Source organism: Periophthalmus magnuspinnatus, chromosome 19 (assembly GCF_009829125.3).
Source record: "Periophthalmus magnuspinnatus isolate fPerMag1 chromosome 19, fPerMag1.2.pri, whole genome shotgun sequence".
NCBI classification, from domain to species: Eukaryota; Metazoa; Chordata; class Actinopteri; order Gobiiformes; family Gobiidae; genus Periophthalmus; species Periophthalmus magnuspinnatus.
Genome location: NC_047144.1, coordinates 18,718,283 through 18,740,391, shown reverse-complemented (window position 1 = coordinate 18,740,391; position 22,109 = coordinate 18,718,283). Strand labels below are relative to the sequence as shown.

At 38.5% G+C, this 22,109-nt stretch overlaps 1 protein-coding gene across 1 annotated transcript in view; it reads left to right on the top strand.

Moving 5' to 3' along the window:
- Positions 1 to 19,881, top strand: part of hs3st3l (heparan sulfate (glucosamine) 3-O-sulfotransferase 3-like) — a 30,249-nt gene extending 10,368 nt beyond the window's left edge. The window contains exons 2-3 of the mRNA XM_033984274.2: positions 17,771 to 18,000; positions 19,379 to 19,881. Coding sequence (XP_033840165.1) covers positions 17,771 to 18,000; positions 19,379 to 19,767 — 619 coding nt within the window. The 3' untranslated portion in view covers positions 19,768 to 19,881. The remainder of the gene's footprint in view (positions 1 to 17,770; positions 18,001 to 19,378) is intronic.
- Positions 19,882 to 22,109: the final 2,228 nt, after the last annotated feature.

The following is a 22,109-nucleotide window of genomic DNA, read 5'->3' as shown; positions in this document are numbered from 1 at the left end:
TATCTATCCATCTACCTATCGTCTATCTATCCCTCTGTCTGTCTGTCTATCTATCATCTATCTATCTATTAATCTGTCTATCCATCTATCTATCTATCTATCTATCTATCTATCTATCTATCTATCTATCTATCTGTCTATCTATCTATCTATCTATCTATCTATCTATCTATCTATCTATCCATCATCTATCCATCCGTCCATCTATCTGTTTATCTATCCATCCATATATCCATCTGTCTATCTATCTATCTACTATATTTATCTATCTATCCATCTATCCATCTGTCCGTCCGTCTGTCATATATTTTATAATCATACTACGAAACATTCCAGACAAAGCACCACCACCCGCTTTTCTCTGTGGAGTTGATGGAGCAGGTGGTGATTGACAGGTGGATTAGCCAATCAGGAACGAGCATCATCTGTCCATATCAAAACAAATATGTCCGCTTACAAGGAAGAAAGAAAGAAAAATATAACACGAGGGACTGAAAAACATGGCGGATTTCAGCAGAATCAATGAGCAAAGTACTAAACTCTGTCAATCTGAGGTGAAATCTTATTGGATGAACACGTTTGGTTCTGACTTGAGACGCGACGGAGGGAGTGGTGACCTGACTGATATCCAGACCGATTCAGAACATTCCAGAAGTGAACCGAGCCTACTGGCCAATACATTACGCCACACTATCTCTGGACATCTGCTCTCCTCTGGGCGGTAAACAGCATTTCGATTGAGCCGGACAGTAAAGATGGCGGCCCCTGACAGAGCTAATGCTGTTTGGATGTGGGAGATGGACTGCAGCGTTGCATTGTGGGATCGATGGCTCCCTCTCGCTCCCCCTGACCTTGGCTTGACTCCGGCGTTAGCGCGGTTAGCAGAGGTTAGCATGGATTCAGTTACAATTAGCAGGAAACTTCATCGATGCGCCCGCTCACAACACGCACGTGCACGCTCCTGAGTACTTTGGCGTGCACGTGAAAGGGAGAGGGGTCGAGTTACACACGGCTCCAACGGCATCCAGAAAAATCTATGGAAATCAAGTCAGATTCTGTGAGAGGAGAAAGGAAACAAATGAAGCTAATACAGTGCTAATACTGTTATGTTATTATATCAAATACTTTTACTCCTGGGCAATATTTATAGAAGTAACAGTACTCTTATTTGAGCAAAAGTGACAAAAGCTTCATGTGGACAGTTTGAACATTTGTATTTCTTGCACCGCTCCTTCAGATATGATTTAGTTTGTCTCGTTTTTGTGTCGATGTTATATTCCAAAAGTTACTCTTTAAGTTACTCCTACTTGAATACTACTTTTCCCAAATACTTTTTTACCCTTACGCTTCAGTGGCTCTTATTCACCTTTCTCTGGTTGTACAGCTCTACTCTGACATTTCTGAGAGAGGGGGAGCTGTTCATTGAAAACACACTGAAATTAAGACAGACATTCTACACTCTTCAGTCTTCATGTCAGTTTTTATTTTACATCGACGCACCTCATGATCACATTGTTTTGGTTATTTTTTTAGCTCAGACATTCATTCAAAGCGTTTACCACAGCCTGTTTCTTATCTGATTTCACCAAATTGGTAAAAACAGATTCTTGAGTTCAGACGTCCTGACTCAAGTGTGTGAGGCCTGTGGAGTTTAGGCCCCGTTCAGACGACACTGTCACTGCTACTGATTTACGGTGAAGGTCCGCAGCCTCGTACAAAATTAAACAATGAGGAACAATGATGGCGGCGCCCAGGGCAATTTCTGGACTAAGGTGAATAGGAGCAGTTTAAAAAAAATATGCTCCAAATGTGGAAATCAGCTCTAAATTTGCCCCATTTCTGCTGCCTTAGACGAGGATTTGACCGGAGATAAAAGCTACGGGTGACGTCACATTTACTTAGTGCACTTTTTTATACAGTCAAGGGTTTCAATATATTGGGACAAATTAAGTTTTTCTTGTCTTATCTGTTAACGTTGTAGTTGAAGTTCAAGTACATAGCAAGAAGAGACTAAATATTTGAAAGGTTATATAAGAGGTTTCTTTTATTTTTTACTCGTCTGACTTTCATTAGATTGTACGTTTTGTATTTCTTTTCCATTTCACTTCTCATTATTTTAATCTTGCTCATCTCTTTCATCCCCACCTCTTCCGTGACACATGTGACCACGTATCGAACCCTCTTCTATGATTCATGTTGTGGTCCGGCTCCTGGATCCGTCTGATTGGGAGGAAATAGAGTCGGTGCAGATACGGCGGGGTCACCGGGGTCAGGGGTCACGTCTCTGTTAGCGCGCATCCCCGTGACCCCCGGGCGACCCCTGACAGGAGACATGGGCGGGCTGCAACACGGCGGACGCTTCCTGTGGTGATATTGACATGATATTGATATGATTTACGGGCAGGTATTAAAATTGCATGGTTGAGGTTTCTGGGAATATGTGTGGAAAATTGAAAGGTTTGCATTTTGTGTGTCAAGGTGCACTGCTGTTCTGCTTAACGGAAGACTAACGGAGACGATATACAGTTACTTAACCTTTGTGACCTGCTGTAGCACAAGTCCAGCTCACGTTTGCGTTCCAAATTCCTTCAAAACGTCTTAAATTTGCAATATATCTTTCCCAAATGTTGAAATTCCACTACTCTATCCCTTAAAACTGTGAATGACTAACAGATTTTTAGATAAAAGTTATTTGAAGATTGTACCTGTTACACTTTTTAAGCAACAGATGATTAAAAAGAATAAAAAATAAACTGATTTACCGCTCGGTGAATACTTACATAACATTTAAGAGGCCCCAAATCAGTCTTTTGTGATTTGGGGCGACAGTAGCTCCGTAAATCAGTTGGTAGAGTGAGCACTGACACACAGGTTGGCGGCGCGATTCCAGCCTCCACAGATGGATGCTGTTGTTGTGTCCTTGGGCAAGACACTTAACCCACCCGCCCCTAGTGTCTGCGTACACCGGTGTTTGAATGTGTGTGTGGTTTCTTGATGTAAAACGCTAAACTGTTGACCATCTGTGTATCATGTTTAACCATGAAAAGACAAAAGTATTTTAGATATATATATTTTTTTACAATACCAGAACATTAACATTAACATTAAATTGTTTACCTACTGTTCTGATGTGTGCACTATTTTTTCAAATTTTTTTAGAGTACAGATACAATACATTTGGTCTCTTTTCTGCAAAAAAAAAAAAAAAATGTAATCACAATATACTATTACAAGCTCCGGTAGATCAGAAAGGGTTAAACATAGTATCGGATCCAAAATGGCACTAAATTTTGTTAAAAGTCATAGTTTTTCTTTATTTTCTCATTCATTTCTATTTTGTCTATCTTTTTTACATCAGAATTTACAGTTTTAATTATTATTTTTTTATTTAAAGTGATGTTAAAACGGGATTGGTTGAGAGCCAAAGTCAGCACGTCGTGATTGGCTTTGACGGTGACAGTACTTCCTGGTTGAATTTACACTTCAATGTTCATCTTATTTTTGTTGGGTTTATAATACAAGTTTGTTAAAGTAGTTCTTTGGTATCGAGAGCGTCAGTACGTCTGTTCAGTTCTCATAATCAGATTTCATAATGCTCGAAATACTAAATACTTCTCCAATGATATTTCTCTGGCTCAGCTCAATACACCTGAGTGGGAGATTCAGTTGCGTATCATCGATGTATCTCCAGAAACTGTTTGCTGAGTACCTTTAAAGGTTTTGTTTTGTTGTTTTCGTCCACTGATATGAAAGTTGGCGGTTCGAATCGAATGTGTGCGTAGTTGGGTGAGTAATTCCTTAATGTAAAGTACTTCGAGCGCCATGAAGGTGGAAAATCTGACCATTTACCGGACAGAGAAATGTGTCCCCTGCGTTTAACGACGTATCAGGAGCTGTGCCGCAACCAACAAGGCAAATTAAAAGAAGTGGCTCAGATAAATGTTTAAATTAAATGCGCTGTACTTAATATTTACTGTCTTAAAAACGTGAAAAGCATGTTACTAGTTCAATTTAAACAGTTTGCTGTCGTCTAAAGTTATTCCTCACTTACTTTATGTATTTGCATCGTAATTATTCACCATGATGAGTGTGTAAGTTTTGCTCAGGTGCATGGAAGAAATCAGGTACAAGAACTTTAATACTAAGTTAATATTAGTTATTTTAATACATCTTTACTTAAAAAAAAAACAAAACAAAAAAACATGATCACACTGACATTTATTCATATAAGTGGGTGAAGTGTCTTGCTCAAGGACAACAGCATCATGTTAGTTGGAACTCGAACCAAACTGTCAATCAGTGGTGGAACAAGTACTTCATTTTGTTGTTTAAGTAAAAGTACAGATACTGGAGCAAAAAAAAAAAAAAAAAAAAGTATTACATGAAAAAATATATTTAAGTAAAAGTATTAAAGCACCTATTTAAAGAAGAGGAAGAGAGAAGGAAAAGAGAGAGGGGAAAAAAGGGAGAAAGAGGGGGTGGTGAGGCTGGGGAAAAGAGAGGAAGAAAGAAGGGAGTGGAGAGACAGTGGAAAAAGGAGAGACGAGAGAGCGGGTGAAAGAGAGAGGGAGAACGAAGGGGATTGAGAGAGAGAATGGGTAGAGAGAAGGGGCGAGGGAAATGGAAAAAGATAGAAGAGGGAAAGAGGGAGATAGAGAGAGCGGGGGTAGAAGGAGAAAGAGAGAAAGACGGGAAGAAGGGGTAGAGAGAGGGGGAGAGGGGAAGAAAGATAAAGGAGGAAATGTGGGATGGAGGGAGAAGAGGCAAGAGAGGGAAAAGAGGGATACAGAGAGAGGAAGTGAGAAAGAGGGAGATTGAGAGACAGGGGGAAGAGGAAGGAAGACAGAGGGAGGAAGAGGGGGATGAGGGAAAAAGAGAGAGAGGGAAGATTGAGAGAACGTGAGAAAGACAGAGCGCGAAAGAGAGAGGAAGAACACAGATGAGATAGAAAGTGAGAGACAGAGACAGACAGAGAGAGCAGGTGGAGTCTGGGGGAGCGAGGACCTTCCGGAGAACAGGCACCCTCCCTCCTCCTCCTCCTGACGCCCTGCTGTGTCACCAGTGTCTGCTCCCAGTGTGACTTAACTCATCAGCACCGCAATTCTCTCGCCCAGCACTGGAGGAGGGGCCCGGGGACGCAGAATTACGGACGTCTTTGAACCTTTGGCCAAAATAACACTCCGCAACTTTGTCATTTACAAGAAGAAAATGGATTGAAGTCTTTATTTTTATTCGTTTTTTGGTTGTTTGTTTCTTTTGCAGATATAAAAAAAGTTAAAACTAAAAAAAAAACATTGAAAAAGGAGAAGGTAGAAGTGAAATCAGTGTAGCTCTTTTTCCATATAATACTCCCTACTAAACTCCCACAATCCTTTTACTCAAAGCAGGCAGGGCATCTGACTTAAACGCCTGGGGATTACAAAACATGTGACCGGATTCCTTAATATGAGCATCAGAGAACCCGCTTTGGTGTCATAATGTTATGGTTCGACCCGGGGGCCATTACCGGGTCGTCCCATTGTAGTCGGTGCCCTGTCCACTTCCAGGAGACATCCATCACACCCCCACCCGCGCCCCTCCGCCTAAGCCCAGGGGAGGGACCTAATGAGGGCCGCGGAGCTCCACGCGTCTGGGCCCTCTGGTGACGGGGAGCGCACCTGCCCCCCCCCCAAACCCCTGTCACCGCGGGACGGGAGCCAGAGCAGCAGCAGGGAAATCAAGAGGGTGGTATAACGATAATTGTGTTTGTGCGAGAACAAATCTGATAATATTTCGAAATTAAATACGTTTTTTTTTATTTAGTCACTTCTCTTTAGGTGTAAATGAAGTAAAATGTAAAATGCAATAAATTTAAAGCAAATCTATGATGCAAAATGGACTTTTCAGAGGTTTTAATCATGTTATATTTGTTTCCTCTTCTCATTTACCCTCTCGAAGTTGTTTTTTGGAGAGATTTGTTTGCTTATTTTGCGGATTAACTCCAGTACACGTCCACTGCTCTCTGTTTATTCAGTCTTTAACTTTATTTTCAGGATTTGGCAGTGTCACATAGTTATTTCGGTTCACATTTTTAAAAATCCTCTACTCGCTACCAGCTAGAGACATCAGTTTCCGGAGTTTTCTCATGCGGAAGTCATTGGACATGTTTCTTTTACTACGTCGTTTCAGATCAATATTACGATTTAAAATGTCCAAATTACAACATAATGATCCACGGGTGTCATAGATTATAACAATGACTATCTTCTTTAAACTTGAGACGTCGCTGCACCTAAAAACACAAACAAAGTTGCCCTTTTTGAACAGATTATGAATGTTTTAGCCTCAGTATGTTTGTTTATTTATGCTCTATGTTGAATCATTTTTAAATTTGAATGAACTATTTTAGTGAGGCTACAGTTATAATCTGAACTGTAATGTGCCATGTGCTGTATAAGAGTAAAAATCTCATATTTGTGGGTCGATCGTGAGCTTACAGTGAATATTTCGAAGAAGTAAGTAGTAGTGAGTAGTTTGCCACATTATCAATACACAAAACAACATGGAAGCAGGTTAAAAAAGGTTAAAAACAGTAGCTCCTAGCATCAAAGTTCATTAGCAAAAACAGACACAACTCTGGGTGTGTTTTTGGTAAGGAAGCTACTAGGACATAGTCAAAGTTCAGAGAATCTTTAGCAGAATATAGGACCTTTAACTTAATAACTAATCTGGGACTGTATTGGATTTTTTTCTATCTTTAAAACATAAAAAACAGTTAATTTTAAACAGTTTTGCAGTGGTCTAAAGTCATTCCTCGCTTACTTTATACATCCAGAGCATCCTAATTATTCACAACTCTCAGAGACCAGAACGTTTTGCTGTAATGGTAAAGCGAAAAACAACTAGAACACTAATACGCACTTCCTGATTCTTTCTAAAACACTTCAGACGTCACGCAACAGACTTATTTTGACCTCAAGAGCTGCTTTTACAAAATATATGTACTGGAACAAGACACATTTTGCTCAAACACATGGAGAAACGAACGCACACAGACCCTCAGTATGTATCAGAATTCATACACATAACCTCCCTAGAGACTACAACTATTTAATTTACTAAATATGTCACAAATGTTACCATAAAAAACATTCTTTTGTGTTCTCCCCTCCCTCCTCCTTCACACCAGTATCGGCTGTAAGGGTATGAATACCAAGCGCGCCACTAATCTAATGCACATATGTGAGTGGTACATGAGGCATGTTCAGTGGAGCAGTCGGGACGTCCCACCTGGTCAGGACATGTCCACTGTGATGTTTCAGAGGCTAATTTAAACTAATGCGGCGCAGATGGGACTAGGGCGTGTTAAAGGGGAGGGGGATTGGACCAGAGTGGATGATTTAACATATTTAAAGGGGAGGTGCTGAAAATATTACTAGTATGTGCTTTTTAATGTTATAACAGTGTTCCCTCATTATGATCTTAATCAAAGTTGGATTATGATTGATTCCTGCATGTTTGAGTAGTTTACTGAGGCTTAAGTGCTTAGAGAATTTCTATATTCACCTACCCCCTGTCTCCACCCACTGCTCTGTACTTACTTGTGATTCATTGAAATATTCAGTGTCTGAGTCAAGGTCTCTGATAAGGTTCAAAAATACCAAAATGCAATTTTTTCAAAGATTTAAACGCCCTAAAATAAAAATCTGCTGCATGATTTGGTGAAATGATTCGATGAAGAGGCGGTATATTTAGATATTATTGTGCAATGTTTTAGCCCAAAATAGACTAAAGTAAAAATATGGTGATTTATTATTATTATTATTATTATTATTATTATTATTATTATTATTATTATTATTATTATTATTATTATTATTATTATTATTATTTATTTATTTGTTTATTTATTTATTTATTTATTTATTTAGTTTATTGTACTGGAAAAAAAAAAAAAAAAAAAAAAAAAACTAAACTAAACCAATAAAAACATGTCCTTACAATGAGCGGACTTCCATCTCCACAAACCTGACTCCTATTTGCCCTGCTTGTTTCCATGGAAATATCATTCTTTTGGCTATAATCTTACACAGTAAGGCATAAAACTCATGTATCTCCTTGTAGAATGTTCCGTAGTGTGGGTTTAACTTTCTGTTTTATGCAGGTCATGCGCAATGTCTAGAAAGTTACATACTGTACCTTTAACTAGCGTGAACAATGCAAATGATAGACATAAAGAGCATTAAACTATTAAAGTCAATTTATAAATATGAAACAATAACTTAATAATGGTTAAAATGGTTAAAAATAATGGTTAATAATCGTTAAAAATCACAAATGTGGAGATCCAAACGTTGATTTGCATTTTTTTTTAAATCCAAAACAGCCCCCTCCTCCTCTACCTCCTCTTCCTCCTCCTCCTCTTCCTCCCTGTGGCAGATCAGCCCCTCTGGATCAATAGCCCGTGGCCTTGTCCCCCACCCTCCACCACCCCACCCTGCCCCATCTCCTCCCCAGAGAGGGACCGAGCGGAGGTGTGGTGAGCGATGACAAAATGCAGTCTGCGAGGAGAGCAGTGCTTTACTATTATCTGATGTTAATCCAGTCTGAGCCACGGAACACGTTTGATCTGTGGAGAATCATCGGAAAAGTGACGTTTTAGTGACTGTTTGGGGCTTTATATGGCAATTATACTTGAAATCGACCTTATACATGAGTTTTATGCTTAATATCTTTGTAATTACTAGGCTTATCCACATGAAACAAATATATTATAATGTCTAAATGATTCAGCCGTACATTTAATACAGCAACTTTGTGAACCCAATTCCTAATAATAATGTAATAAGTTTTAAGGTAAATGGTCACACTTTTACATAGTTTAAATCCACCTTCAAGGCACGTTACATCAAGGAACCACTCACTCATTCACACGCACATTTGTACACAAGTATAAGCAGACACTGGAGGCAAGATGGGGTAAGTGTCTTGCCCAAGGACACAACGACAGTATTCATATGTGGCAGCTGAAATCGCACTGACGACAACCAATGATTTTTATATCGAGAGCAGGATTTGAACCACCAACAACTACATGCTATAATGCTGTTACCTCCTCAAAAACAGACCTGGAGTTGTGTTTTGTTTCATTCACACATGTTTGAGTCACACTTTATTACTAGTCTGTCTACATCTCCAAAGCGCAAAATGCTCTGATCCACTTTGTGATGTCATGAAGTGGTAGTTTTCAAGTTAACAGCTCCTTTTATCGTTTATTTAGTAGAGTTTGGAAATTCAACGGCTGAAATCATTCGAATGATCCCAGTGAAAGTGTATGGAGTTTAAAAACACAGTAGAACACTTCCTGTATTACCACATGATGACATCACAAGGTGGAACAAAGTGTTTTCAGTTTGAGAGAAGAACTCAGACTAAATATGCAGAGTTTTTGTGTGTCAAACATGTGTGAATGAAACGAAACACAACTCCAGGTCTGTTTGTGATGAGGAAACGACATTAGAACACAGATCAGAAAATAGCCTAATATGAGCCCTTTAAAGAACACATGTTTTACTTGTTGGGAGTATTTTTTAAGAAACTAAAACTTAAACTTAAACTTAAATGATTATTTTACATTTTGTTCAGTCTAAACCTCGATTTTGACCTAAAACTGTTAGAAACATACCCTGTTCAAAACTGGACACGAGTGGATTTTTACGCATGTGTTTTTATTGGTGAGAATAAAAACACATGCAGTTAAATACAGAGCAGTGGGCAGAGATAGGGGGTAGGTGAAAACTGCAAATTTATAAGCACTCAGGCCTGAAATATGGGGCAATACAGGACTATTCAAACACGCTGGACCAATCAAACCAGTCAAAATACACTTTTGAGTAAGCAAAAGATGAGAATACACTGTTATAACAAGGTGAAGTTAATTTTACATAATATTTCCCCTTTAAATAAATAGCCAAAAACACAAATTCTGGCTTAGATAATGAAGAAAATAAAAAATGCTGACATGTTTGTGTTGGATGAGACGCTCTTTTCCGGTGCGTGGAGTGATCATGGAGACAAACAGATGGAAGGTCATGTTCGATGGACTAAATATTGGGCCATATTATTTCCCACAGGACAAATTAGCTGTGAGGCAATAAGGGCCCACATGCTGCAGAGGGCACACTGCGAAAACAAACAGTTTATGATGTTAAAATGATGCACAGATTGGGAAAACATAAAATAAACAACCTATTCAAATTCAAATGAGTTAAAATAAAGACTATCCAATTGTTTTTATATGTAAAATACTTAAGCTTGTGGTGTTGTTTTAGTATTTATCATGGTTCAAAATTAGCAGTAGCGTCAGAATTATGACACAAAAATCATTCTCTCAAAATCTTTAAACTTTGAAAATGTAATGCTTTTTTTAATGTTGTGATTTTTGACACTGTGTCATGTCATGAGGTGGTAATAATAATAAAATAATAATAATAGTTAAAAAAATGAAATAAACAAAATAAATAGAAAAAAATAATAATAAAAATGTAATGCTTTTTATGTCATGATTTTTGACACTGTGTGATGTCAAGAGGTGGTAATAATAATAAAATAATAATAATAAAAAATAAAATAAAATAAAAATAATACAAACATAATAAAATAAATAAAAATACATACAAAAAAACCCTAAAAAATAATTTAAAAAATAAAAAATAATAATAAAAATGTAATGCTTTTTCTGTCATGATTTTTGACACTGTGTGATGTCATGAGGTGGTAATAATAATAAAATAATAATAATAAAAAATAAAATTAAATAAAAAAAATAAATAAATTAATTAAAATAAATTAAATACATAAATAATAAAAAAAATAAAAAAATAATAATACAAATGTAATGCTTTTTATGTCATGATTTTTGACACTGTGTGATGTCATGAGGTGGTAATCCAAAACCTGTACATGAAAGTCCACGCATTTTCTACAGCACTATATCCTGTAGTGCTCCACTGTTTCTATTTTATTAAAGAGGAGGTATTTTACTTCTATGGGATGTTAACTGCTTACACCAGGCATGCCCAAACTGTGGTCCGTGGGCCAAATGCAGCCCTCAGACCAATTTTTCATGGCCCTCAATCTTCCAGGTGAATTGCCCCATATTACCTTAAACAGCACTTTTTACTGCACATTTCTGAAAATCTACTTTAACAAGCCCATGTCAAATATTTAATGTGTCCCACTGACGATGTAAGCGTAAATAAAGGTCTAGTGGTTCAGTCTAACTTGTAATAATAACGCAGGTTTGAAGTATTCATTGTATTGGTGATAAGTCTGTGTGTGTGTTTTTATTCGTGGCCCTTAATGAGAAAAGTTTGGACACCCCTGGCTTACATGTAACACTCACCTTTTCAACTTTGCTTAAAATTTTTTAACGTGTAACGCCAATCAGACCAGAAGAGAACCCGCCCACATGCAAATACATTATCCAGACACTATAAAAACTGTCAACGTGCATATTTCAGGACTCTCTTCTATCCTTTCCTGAGAGTCTGTTGCTTCATTGTTCAGTTTACCTGTGTGAAACTCATTTAAACCCTTCAGACTTTATGTTTCAGTGTCTTGGTCCTCTTTGAATACCAGAAACGAACATGTTTAGATACCTTTTTATTGTTTCAGAAATTCTATATTTGCTGAAAATGCCGTATTAACTTGTTTCATAAATTTCACTTTCGTTTTTGATGCTCTGGCTCTCCGTGCTAAGTCACTCCCCCTTCAGAGCGCCATCACAACACAATCAGCGTGCGTCCCGCTAATGAAACTATATTTTGTGAGGTTGTTGTGTACAGTTGAGTGGAGAACTGTCACGTGGGAGCATGGATGATGTCAGATTTGTGGGCGGAGCATTGGACAAAAGGGACTTGTTTTCTGTATAATTCAATAATATCCAATAAAATGTAAAAAGTTATATTGTAAAGTGCTATCAAACATGTCTTGATCTAATCGTTTATGCAGATTTGAGTGCACAAAAAGAGCAAATCTATTTAGCAATCACTCTGTTTGAAAACCTGGCCCCTGAAAGCTGGTTTTGCAGCTAAAAGCACCGTAATGTGGAGTTAATGTGTATCAGTCTGTAATCTCTGCACTAAACACTTTTAATAGTTTCAGAATTAGCTCTTAATGCTACAAGGCTAAGATAACAAACAGGGGAAGGCTGCTGTGTCACTGGGTGTTTCCCAGTCACCAGGATCCTCGGCTTTTGAGACACTTTGGAGGGATCAGGGGTGGAACATAACAAAGTAAAAGTCGTAAGGCCACTGTACTGTACTGTGCTGTACTAAAAAATAGGTATCTGTACTTTACTTAAGTACATTTTAAACTGGATACTTTTGACTTTTACTTCATTATGTTTTAGAGCAGGTGTCTGTACTTTCTACTTCACCACATTTTTGAGCTAGACTCAAAAGTACAAGTAAAAGTACTGCTGAAAAGTCTGGGGTCTGAGTTATTTTAAATAAGAGTATAAAAAACAACAAAAAGTATTGATTAAATTGTTTTATCTTGAACAAAATTCAGCTCAAATCTTCATCCAAATCACTACATTTGAAGCTTTATTCGATCTCAGAACCTGCATGAAATACTTCTACTTTTTACTCTTTAAATATTTTTAAACAGGTACTTTTTTCATGTGATACTTTTACTTTAGTATTTTCTTGCTCTGGTATCTGTACTTAAGCAAGAAAATTGAATATTTCTTCCATCGCCGCCACAGCTCTCACGTAATCTGGGTTCAACTCCTCCATTTGGCTCATTTACCCAGCATGCACCTGTGGATCCTTGGCCACCTCGAACGGCTTCAGCTTACCCACAATGCACTGCAACTTAGATTTTTTGTTTTTCTTTTACGAAAACTCTGAGCTCTATCACATGTTCCATATCCATCCTGCAATGACAGTTCAGTTACAGGTGTTTTGTTGCTCACTGGTCACTTACTTGTCTCCATGGCAATAGACAAGTTTAATGCCATACTGCAGGGGAGGGCTCTACACTAGAAAAGTTACACAGTGCACCTTTAGACCTGATACGTCACGTGTGATGGTACAGATCTGTTATAGTGATTTAGATCAAAAGTGATTTATGTAACTACAGTCAGAGGGATCGGGCGTGCAAAAGGGATGAAATCGTTTTGTCAGTTACAGTCCTGGTTTTGTTCAGTTCAGTTCAAGTTTTGATCTAGTTTAGTCCAGTTTAGCCCCATCTTTTCCCTGGCGTTTTTACCTGTTAAGCTGAGGTGGACCCTGCCGTGGACCCTCAGATTTTTGACTCATTTATTCCTTTTCGTCCACCTTCTGATCGACGGAAACTGTTAAACTCCTGATCACGAGAAACGTTCAGTCACATGAGCTTTTATAAGAAGAAGCAGGACCACTTTGTACTTTGCTAACCCACAAATACTAGGGACGCGCCGATCCGATACTGAAATTGGATAGCAGCACCGATATTGAACCATTTGTGGGATTGGATATCGGCTTCAAAATATCGAATCAGCAGATATGTTGGTTGGACATATACATTGTAATACAACCATTTACTGGTCATAGTTGGTCCAGATTGTCACTTGATAAATAAATAACAGCTGCATAACACATTTGGATCAGTTTTGCCTTATTTTATGTTTATTTAAAGGAAATAAATGCTTTTCTCTTCTGTATCGGAGCTGAGAAAGCTGGTGCATCGCTAACATACACAAAATAAATCCACCATTCAAATCATGTTAAAATATATAATATAAAATGTCACCTGGACTGTTTCACTTCATAACGAGTCCTTAAATCAAACTTTTCGTGAGATACGCTGCAGCTTTGACATGGGAATTGACGAGCCGCATCCCATCAGACGATCTCTGCGGACACCAGCTATACCTAATCTGAAATTTACCTAAACTAATCTGATGTTCACTTAAAATAAGAATAGCTCAGACAGAGGTTAAAACTCCAGAGCCTCTTCTTCCCACAGAGCTCAGTCATTTGTCTAGTTTAGGAGAAAAACACCCTCATAATTATATTGTGTATATTGTTAATAATAATATTGTGGAGAAGCTCAACCAGGGACGGGAGTTGAGAATTAGCTTTTGCTACAAACTCTATATGCATCACATCAGCTGCAATGTTCATGTTGTAACTATGTCAGATTGCATTGTCCCTGTCAAATAAATATATAAATAAAAAAATAAAAAATAACTCCCGCCCTAATAATACTTCTGCACCATATTGTAATCGACATTCGCGTTCCTTCTTATATCCTCATCATTACAGTTCCTTGAGGCTAAGTGCTGCTAAACCCCGTGCACTCTGCAGATCAGATGTGAGTGTGTGCAGGCCTGGGTGCGTTTGTCCGCGGTGGGGGCGCAGCTGAGCCGGGTGGAGATATATCGACAGGGGCTCTGGTTTCAGGAGGAGGCTGAAATGTGAGCTCACGGAGGGGACAGACAGAGAGAGAGACGTCCCATCAGAGTTTGCCCCGAGTGTGGTGGGGTTAAGAGGGGCACAAATTCAGTTTTGTATTGGATTTAAAGGTTCTAAATTAAGATTAAGTTGCTGTTACTTTTAATCCTACTTGAGTAATATAATTGACAGTGTAACATTTAGCACATTACCTGCATGAGCCCCTGGAAATAAGAAGTTAAAACCATACTTTAGAACATTCCCCACGGAGATGGATATGTTTTATGTCATATTATGTGAGATTATAGCCAAGGGATCAACATTTCCATGGAAACAAGCAGGAAAAAGCTGCCCAGACCAAATAAGACTCAGGTTTGTGGAAATGCAAACCCGCTCACAGTCTGTTTATGGTCAAAAAAAGTTGCATACTGTGACTCTAAAAGGTTTGAACTTTTGTGTATGAGTGTGTGTGAATGAGTGAGTGGTTCCTTTGAGTGTCTTTACCTCTGCTATATAAAAATATGACCATTTATCATTCTTTTTGCACCGCTCCTTCAGATATGATTTTGGTTTTTTGTATTTTTGTAGTCTATCCTTTGAAAACATTAGATTTCAAACGACAAATCAGATGTCACGTACAGTTATTCCCACTTGAGTAATACTTTTTATTCTCTTGCCACCTGCTTGTCACCATGGAGTTATTGTTTGCCTATGTACAAGTTTGAAATCAACATGTGTCTTGTATTTATTCAGTTACAGTTCGTTTTATTGCTTAAGAAAACTTACTGCAAGCGGGGCCAAACTGCGGAATGTTCAGATTAAAGCAGGTGACATATCCTCCTCTGAAAAAGTTGATGAGCAAATTACAAACATGTTAAAAAGGCAGAATTGAGAAGAAACATGTTCAGATCAAATACAATTGTCCCTCACTATATCACAGTTCACCTTCTGAGGCCTCGTTATTTTGTGGATTTTTTAGTGAAATTTTACAGGCTTTTTTACAGCGTATGAATGTGCATTTTGTTGATCGCAGTGTGACTCTTAAGTGCTGTACGTTTGCAAGTTTTCTTCCCGACAAAACCCACAATGTCGATGAAACGTTCTGCATCATTTTTATTTACAGTATAGGATTATATTTTTATTCCTCAAACAAATGAAAACAGGTCTTGATCTTTGGTTTCATCCATAAAACTGTTCTTATTTTGTAAAATCTACGAAGGTTTGAACTTCGAGAGTGTTTAAACAAGAGAGAAATGTGAGAAAATGTTAATGTCCGTGTGAGAAAAGTGTATAAAGTGTGTGGTGAGGGGTTTTACAGCAAACCAACATATAGAATAATTGTATAAAAATGTGGATTTCGCCTATTACGAGTTATTTTTAGAACGTGACCCTCCGCGATAAACGAGGGACCATTGTTTGGCTTTTACTGATAACATTAATGGACAAGTTGTTTATGTTATAATTTGGTGTTTTGGTTCAGAATGAGCCTCACACGAGTCCTTCATTTGGGTACAGTTTCTTTCAAATCTACTTTTTCTGTTGTGTCAATCTCAAGTGCTGCTTTTGCCTGATTAAAATCTGTTTAAATCCTGGACCGGACCACCACACCCCGTCTTTTGTCTAGAGCTATGCCCCACCGTGAGCTCAGGCTGTGGGTCAGGTGTATGGCAGGTGTGCGGCAGATGTACCCGGTCTCCAAACGCTCCTCGGGGGGCTTCCTCGCTCATTTATCTCCAAACGAGTCCCATCTGCCCGACGCCTTATGGGAGAGATGAGACAAGAGACACAGAGGGGAGAGGGGAAGACGAAGTTAGAAGGCTGTGATTGGCTGACGGATGACGAGAGGTGGGGACGATGAGGAAGTACAGCGTCTACCTGTTTGTCCGTGCTCAATATGTGAAGGTCTGGTCAGTAGTTGGATGGGAGACCTTTGGGAATACCGGATGCCACAGTGGGGACAGTAGTGGCTCCAGCTCCTTTAGCTGGTACTTGGACAGCTCTTTAATATGTGGATTTGCCTCATTTAGTGTTAGATCAATTATTTTTAGAACATTGGACATATACATTGGTGTAGTCCACTTTTAGACCTTGTTTAGCCCTAGATTAGACCTAGAATAGTCCTAGTACTAATGGAAACTGTTGTTGTGTCCTTTGGCAAGACATTTCAACCTCATTTCCAAATATTTTCATTTAATTTATCTTTATTTATACAGGGAGAGCCCAGTGAGAGTACCCCAGACTGTCCTTTTCCTGTCCAAACACAGAACAAACGAAGCAAATACATATATAAACCTATTTAAAACATTAAAAACAGGCACAGGTGTGTGTATAAATGTTTGCCCCCACATTATTAAAGCGCGTTCATGGCACCAAAGTATCAATTTTGCATGTCCTTGAAATATATAATCCACTTATGGGAAGCTAAACAGCCGAAAGCTCTTTTTCCCCCGTCTCACTTCTTTGTGCAGCCAGTTTTAGACTTATACAGTCACATGATCCTGTATTAAATGTTCCCGTATCAATGATTAACGAGCAGGTGAGCTATTCCAGCAGTGTATGAAGTAGTGCTTTATAAATACGTTTCATACAGTGTTGTTTTCTTCTGACAGAGAGCGATGGTCAGTGTTTTTATTAGTGAACAGTGATGGGTTTAAATTCGTCATCTGTAATGAAACGGATTGCAGAGTGGAAGAGTGAATCTAAAAGTTGGTGAAGCTGAAGTCTGCATGAATATTATATCTCCAAAATCTAAGAAAGGTTGCATAAATGATGTCTTTTTTGTCATTTAATGGGATACAAGATTTGTTTCTGCAATAAAATGTTTAAACTGTTACACAATTCTGAGATATGCATTTTAAAAGATAAGTTTCCGTCAAGCCAAAACCAAGATATTTATAGATGGTGCCTCTTTCAATCAATGTACTATCTAGTGTATAAAGATTTATAGCTTGCATGTAGCTAAATATGCATAAATATATACTTGCATACAATGGTAATTTTAGATTTTTGAGGGAATTTTGGATTTCATTCACATCTTGCTGCAGTTTTACTATCACCTGACCAGCAGAGGGAGCAGTTGCAAACAAAACAGCGTCATCTGAATATAAATGTATGTGACAATATGAATCTGGTGTGTGTTTGAGTGTGTGTTGATCAGAGGGGCCGATGGCACAGACTGGCAGCCTCACTTCCGTCAGTTTGCCCAGGGCTGCTGTGGCTACAATAGTATCTTACCATGACTAAATAAGGAGTGAATGAATAACGCACTGTAAAGCTTTGAGTGTCTAAAAATGATCATACCATAATCAATTTGATGGTAAATGCGACTTTTTTGTTGTGTGTTTTATCAGGAGCATGATGCCCAAAGCGCTGGAGGGACAAGTCGTCATGGAGAAGACGCCTCGGTACTTCGTCACCACGGAAACGCCGGCTCGGGTGCACGCCATGTCTCGGCAGGTGAAGCTGATCGTGGTGGTGAGGGACCCGGTGACCAGAGCCATCTCAGACTACACCCAGATCATCTCCAAGACCCCCGATATACCAACATTTGAGAGCCTGGCCTTCAAGAACCACTCCACAGGTGATAAGAAACTACCACTGGGCTCACGCTGAGAAAACTTTTAACCAAGACTTGTGTAATTAATCCAGTTTAAAGCCAATTTATTAGTTAAGTTCTAATGATAATTTAGTTTTAATGATAATGGAGAGGCCTACACACAATCCTCAGTTTGGTTTGGAGATCAGACTTTGGAGAAAAAAAATTTCCCCTTTTCATTTACCCTCTCGAAGTTGTATTTGGAGTGATTCATGCAACTTTAACCACTTGTTTTCAAGACCACTGGTACACACCCACTCCTTGGTACTTGCTTTGTTCTCCAGTTTTATTTCCTTAATGGGTGATACACACAGGATTTGGCCGTGTTGCATAGTCATTTTGGTATATATGAAAAAAATCCACTTCTCACTAGCGTGGCATGAGGCATTATAAGTATTTTTTTTTTCTTTACTTCAGCCTAAACCCTTTCGGTCATGATAGAAATGTTATGTACAAACTTATACAAACTGAATAATGTTTGATTTGAATGTAATGACCGAATAAATCTACAATCTAAATATGCAGCTGTCTGAGATGTCAACAGCATGCGATGCTTTGTTGTGATTAGTTTGTTGTTAAGAATGAGTTCAAATAAATAGTAAAAGACACTGTATTTTTTACGGCTCTCCAAATATCTGAATCCCATAAAAGAGCCGAAAGTCCCATCACTAATAGAAACGGTCCACGTGGCTTTCTCCCTACTTCTGTGCACGTAGCTAAATGTCCGATCTATAGGACATTAGGACATGCAAAAACAATGCCTTTCTTTTTCCACGCTACGCTTCTGCACAGAAAACGTATTTTTTTTAAAACTACACAGTGGCACTCATGTTTTCAAAATGGTGCTTTGCGGCAACGTTACCTTTCAAATTTCACCTTCACATCATTACCGCATTACCTCCGCCTGGTCTACATACTTGTTAAAACAATTACCATGGGTTTTCTTTAGCTTTATATTTGCACGTTAGCATCTTATGTTTGTTAAACCAACCCCTCATTGGCGGTATTAATCTATAAGTACGTTATACCCACCTTCAGAAAGATATCAACCCAAAAATGGCCACACAGTGCTCCCCCTGTTGGCACTCCAGTGTATCACAGGTCTTACTGTGTTATTTGATACTTTTACAGTCTGTCAAACTGGTCAAAGTATAATTAGTTTTTGCTTATAGTTGAAATACACTGCAAGCTAAAATGATTTTTTTTTTCTTTGGCTGCTATGATTCTCGCCTTCAGAATTCCAAATAGGGCACTTGGCTCAAAATTCGCCCCAGTAACTGCTCGCCTCAATGTCTCATCACACTATTTCAGTCCTTCTTTATACAGTTTGGGCCATTCTCACTACTCTGTTCTCTTTTACCAGGTGAGATGGATGCTCAGTGGAGCCCCCTGTGGATCGGCCTGTACGCCCTCCACCTGCAGCGCTGGTTGGACTGGTTCCCCCTGGAGCAGATCCACCTGGTGAGCGGGGAGCGGCTCATTAGCGACCCCGCTGGAGAGATGGCCAAAGTGCAGGACTTCTTGGGTCTGCAGCGCATCGTGACCGATAAGCACTTTTACTTCAACAAGACCAAAGGCTTCCCCTGCCTGAAGAAACCCGAGGGCAGCAGCAAGCCACACTGCCTGGGCAAGACCAAGGGACGCACCCACACCCCCATAGACCCCAACGTGCTACTGAGGCTCAGGGACTTCTACAGACCTCATAATGAGAAGTTCTACCAGCTCACCGGGCAGGATTTTGGCTGGCAGTGACCGATGGACAGGATATTTATATGGACAAAAAAGGGTAGTGAAGGCACATTTTGGTCAGTCTAAAATATGTCCTGGTACATTGAAACTATAATGTGAACTGATATACACATATACACATACACCACTGTAATGGACACTGTTCATGTCTCAAATCATTCCAACAGAACAAATGTGATGATTTAATTCATATGGTTTGACAGACAAGCACTTTTACTTCAACAAGACAAACAGACCGGACAGGACTTTGTCTGGCAGTGACCACAACCCACGTAATATTTATATAGACAAAAGAGGAGAGTGAAGGTGCAGTTTGATCAGTCCAAAAGAAAATCCTCTTGTATCCTGTGTTTGCAGATGATATGAACTCAAACATCAGAAATTGTATTTTTTGTCGGATAATTACCACAAAATCATGGAACCTGGACTAGACCAGGACTAGAACCTTTGACTGCACTAAATAAAATGAACTAAACGTAACACTGGTGTATCAATAGACTATGTGCACAGATAGGGCTGGGCACCTTACAGTTATTTCCAGGTACCAATACTTTGTTTTTGGTACCAGTATTGTACCTTTAGTATTACTATTGCTGTATTAATCATTATTTAAGATGGCAAAAGTACATGTTTATATTGCCAATTTTATAGTATTTAATGGAGAAAATGTAGTTTTTTCCAATCATGTGGAATGAAACTAGCTTACGAATGGGGTCCCCCACCAAAAACGTATTATAAAAACAAAAGAAAAAAACAAAGAAAAACTTTTTAGTACCAATTTAATTGTATTTAATTGTATTTATTTATTTATTATTGATAGGGACCAGTTTACAGTTTTTAATTTGGTACTGTGCTGGTAACTTTTGATGGTACCCAGCCCTGTTCACAATATTGGCCAATCAAAAATATATAACGACATTGTAACTTCATATTTTTTCGTATAATTTGTGTACTTAAGGGCTTAAAACTAATGTGAACTGTCATACATACATGTATATATACGGTATACATATATACATCTGTAATATCAGAACTAGCAATGACGTAAAATGGCTCCTGTTCATTTCTCAAATCATTCCAACAATAAAACTGTGAAAAGATGATTTCATTCAGATTGTTTGGTTTTATTCTTTACAGTATTTCAGTATTTAAATGAACAGTACCTGATTTTGACTGTCTTAACATGTTAAAAACAGAACTAGTTCATTTCAAACAATTTGCAGTGTCCAAAGTTATTCCTCACTGACCTTATGCATTCTGATTACTCACCACAATGAGTTTATAAGTGCATTTCCTTTGCCTTGTTGGTAATGGTAACAACAACTAGCATTTTAGGACAATACTACTTGCCATAGTATTCCTTAGTGTTAAATCAAAACAAAACTCCCTCTCCTCACAGGATCTACAAACTGAGGTGGATTTGATGGGAGAGACAAAGTGCTCCAGTCCTGAATAATGAATGCACTCAAATGGATGGAAGACTGTGGCTATAATCTGCTGTCTATCTGAAAACCTGATGCCCTGGACACAACCTGCTACTGTTTGAGCTGACTGGAACGTTAAATAAAGAAGATGTACTATGAAAATATGTTGCTGCTTTATTACACTTTTATGTGGTATTCTAACATATAGATCACCACGTTACCTTTTATAGTTTTGAAAGTGTTAGATTCGCCAAAAACAACATATTAACATGTTTATTTTTGTTTTTGATGCCCTGAGACTCCCCTCCCATCGCTCCCTATGCTAAGTCACTCCCCTTCAGAGCGCTATCACAGTACAATCGTGGTGCATCCTGATAATGAAACAACTGTTGTGTTAACTTTTGTATCATGTTTTTTGTATATTTATGGACAACTGTCGTGTGGGAACATGGATGACGTAGACTTGTGGGCTGAGTATTGAACAGAATCTTATAGCTAACTGTAAAGAGGAGAGATCACTAGATTACTCAAACATGCATGGATGACATCTAAAATCTCTTCATGCAATGTCATAACATGGTAAAAAAAAAATGTGCATAATACCTTTGATTGAGGTCTGAGGATGGAGTGACAAATTGTACCTTAGACCAGTGGTTCTCAACATGGAGGTCATGAAACCATTTTTGGGGTCTTCAGATGGTTTGGGGAAAGTGTTTAACCTTTACTATAAAGATGCTGATTTGCTGGTCTACTCATTTTTTTTTGTTTTGGTTTCGAGAATGCAAATTGTTGGTGGCCTCTTTGACCTCTCTCAAACCACCTCTCCTCTTTTGGATCTCCTTTGCTCGTGGGTGAATTCTGGAGGTCCTGAGATTTAACATGAGGCATGGTCCATATACTGAAAATGAAAACTTGTATGTG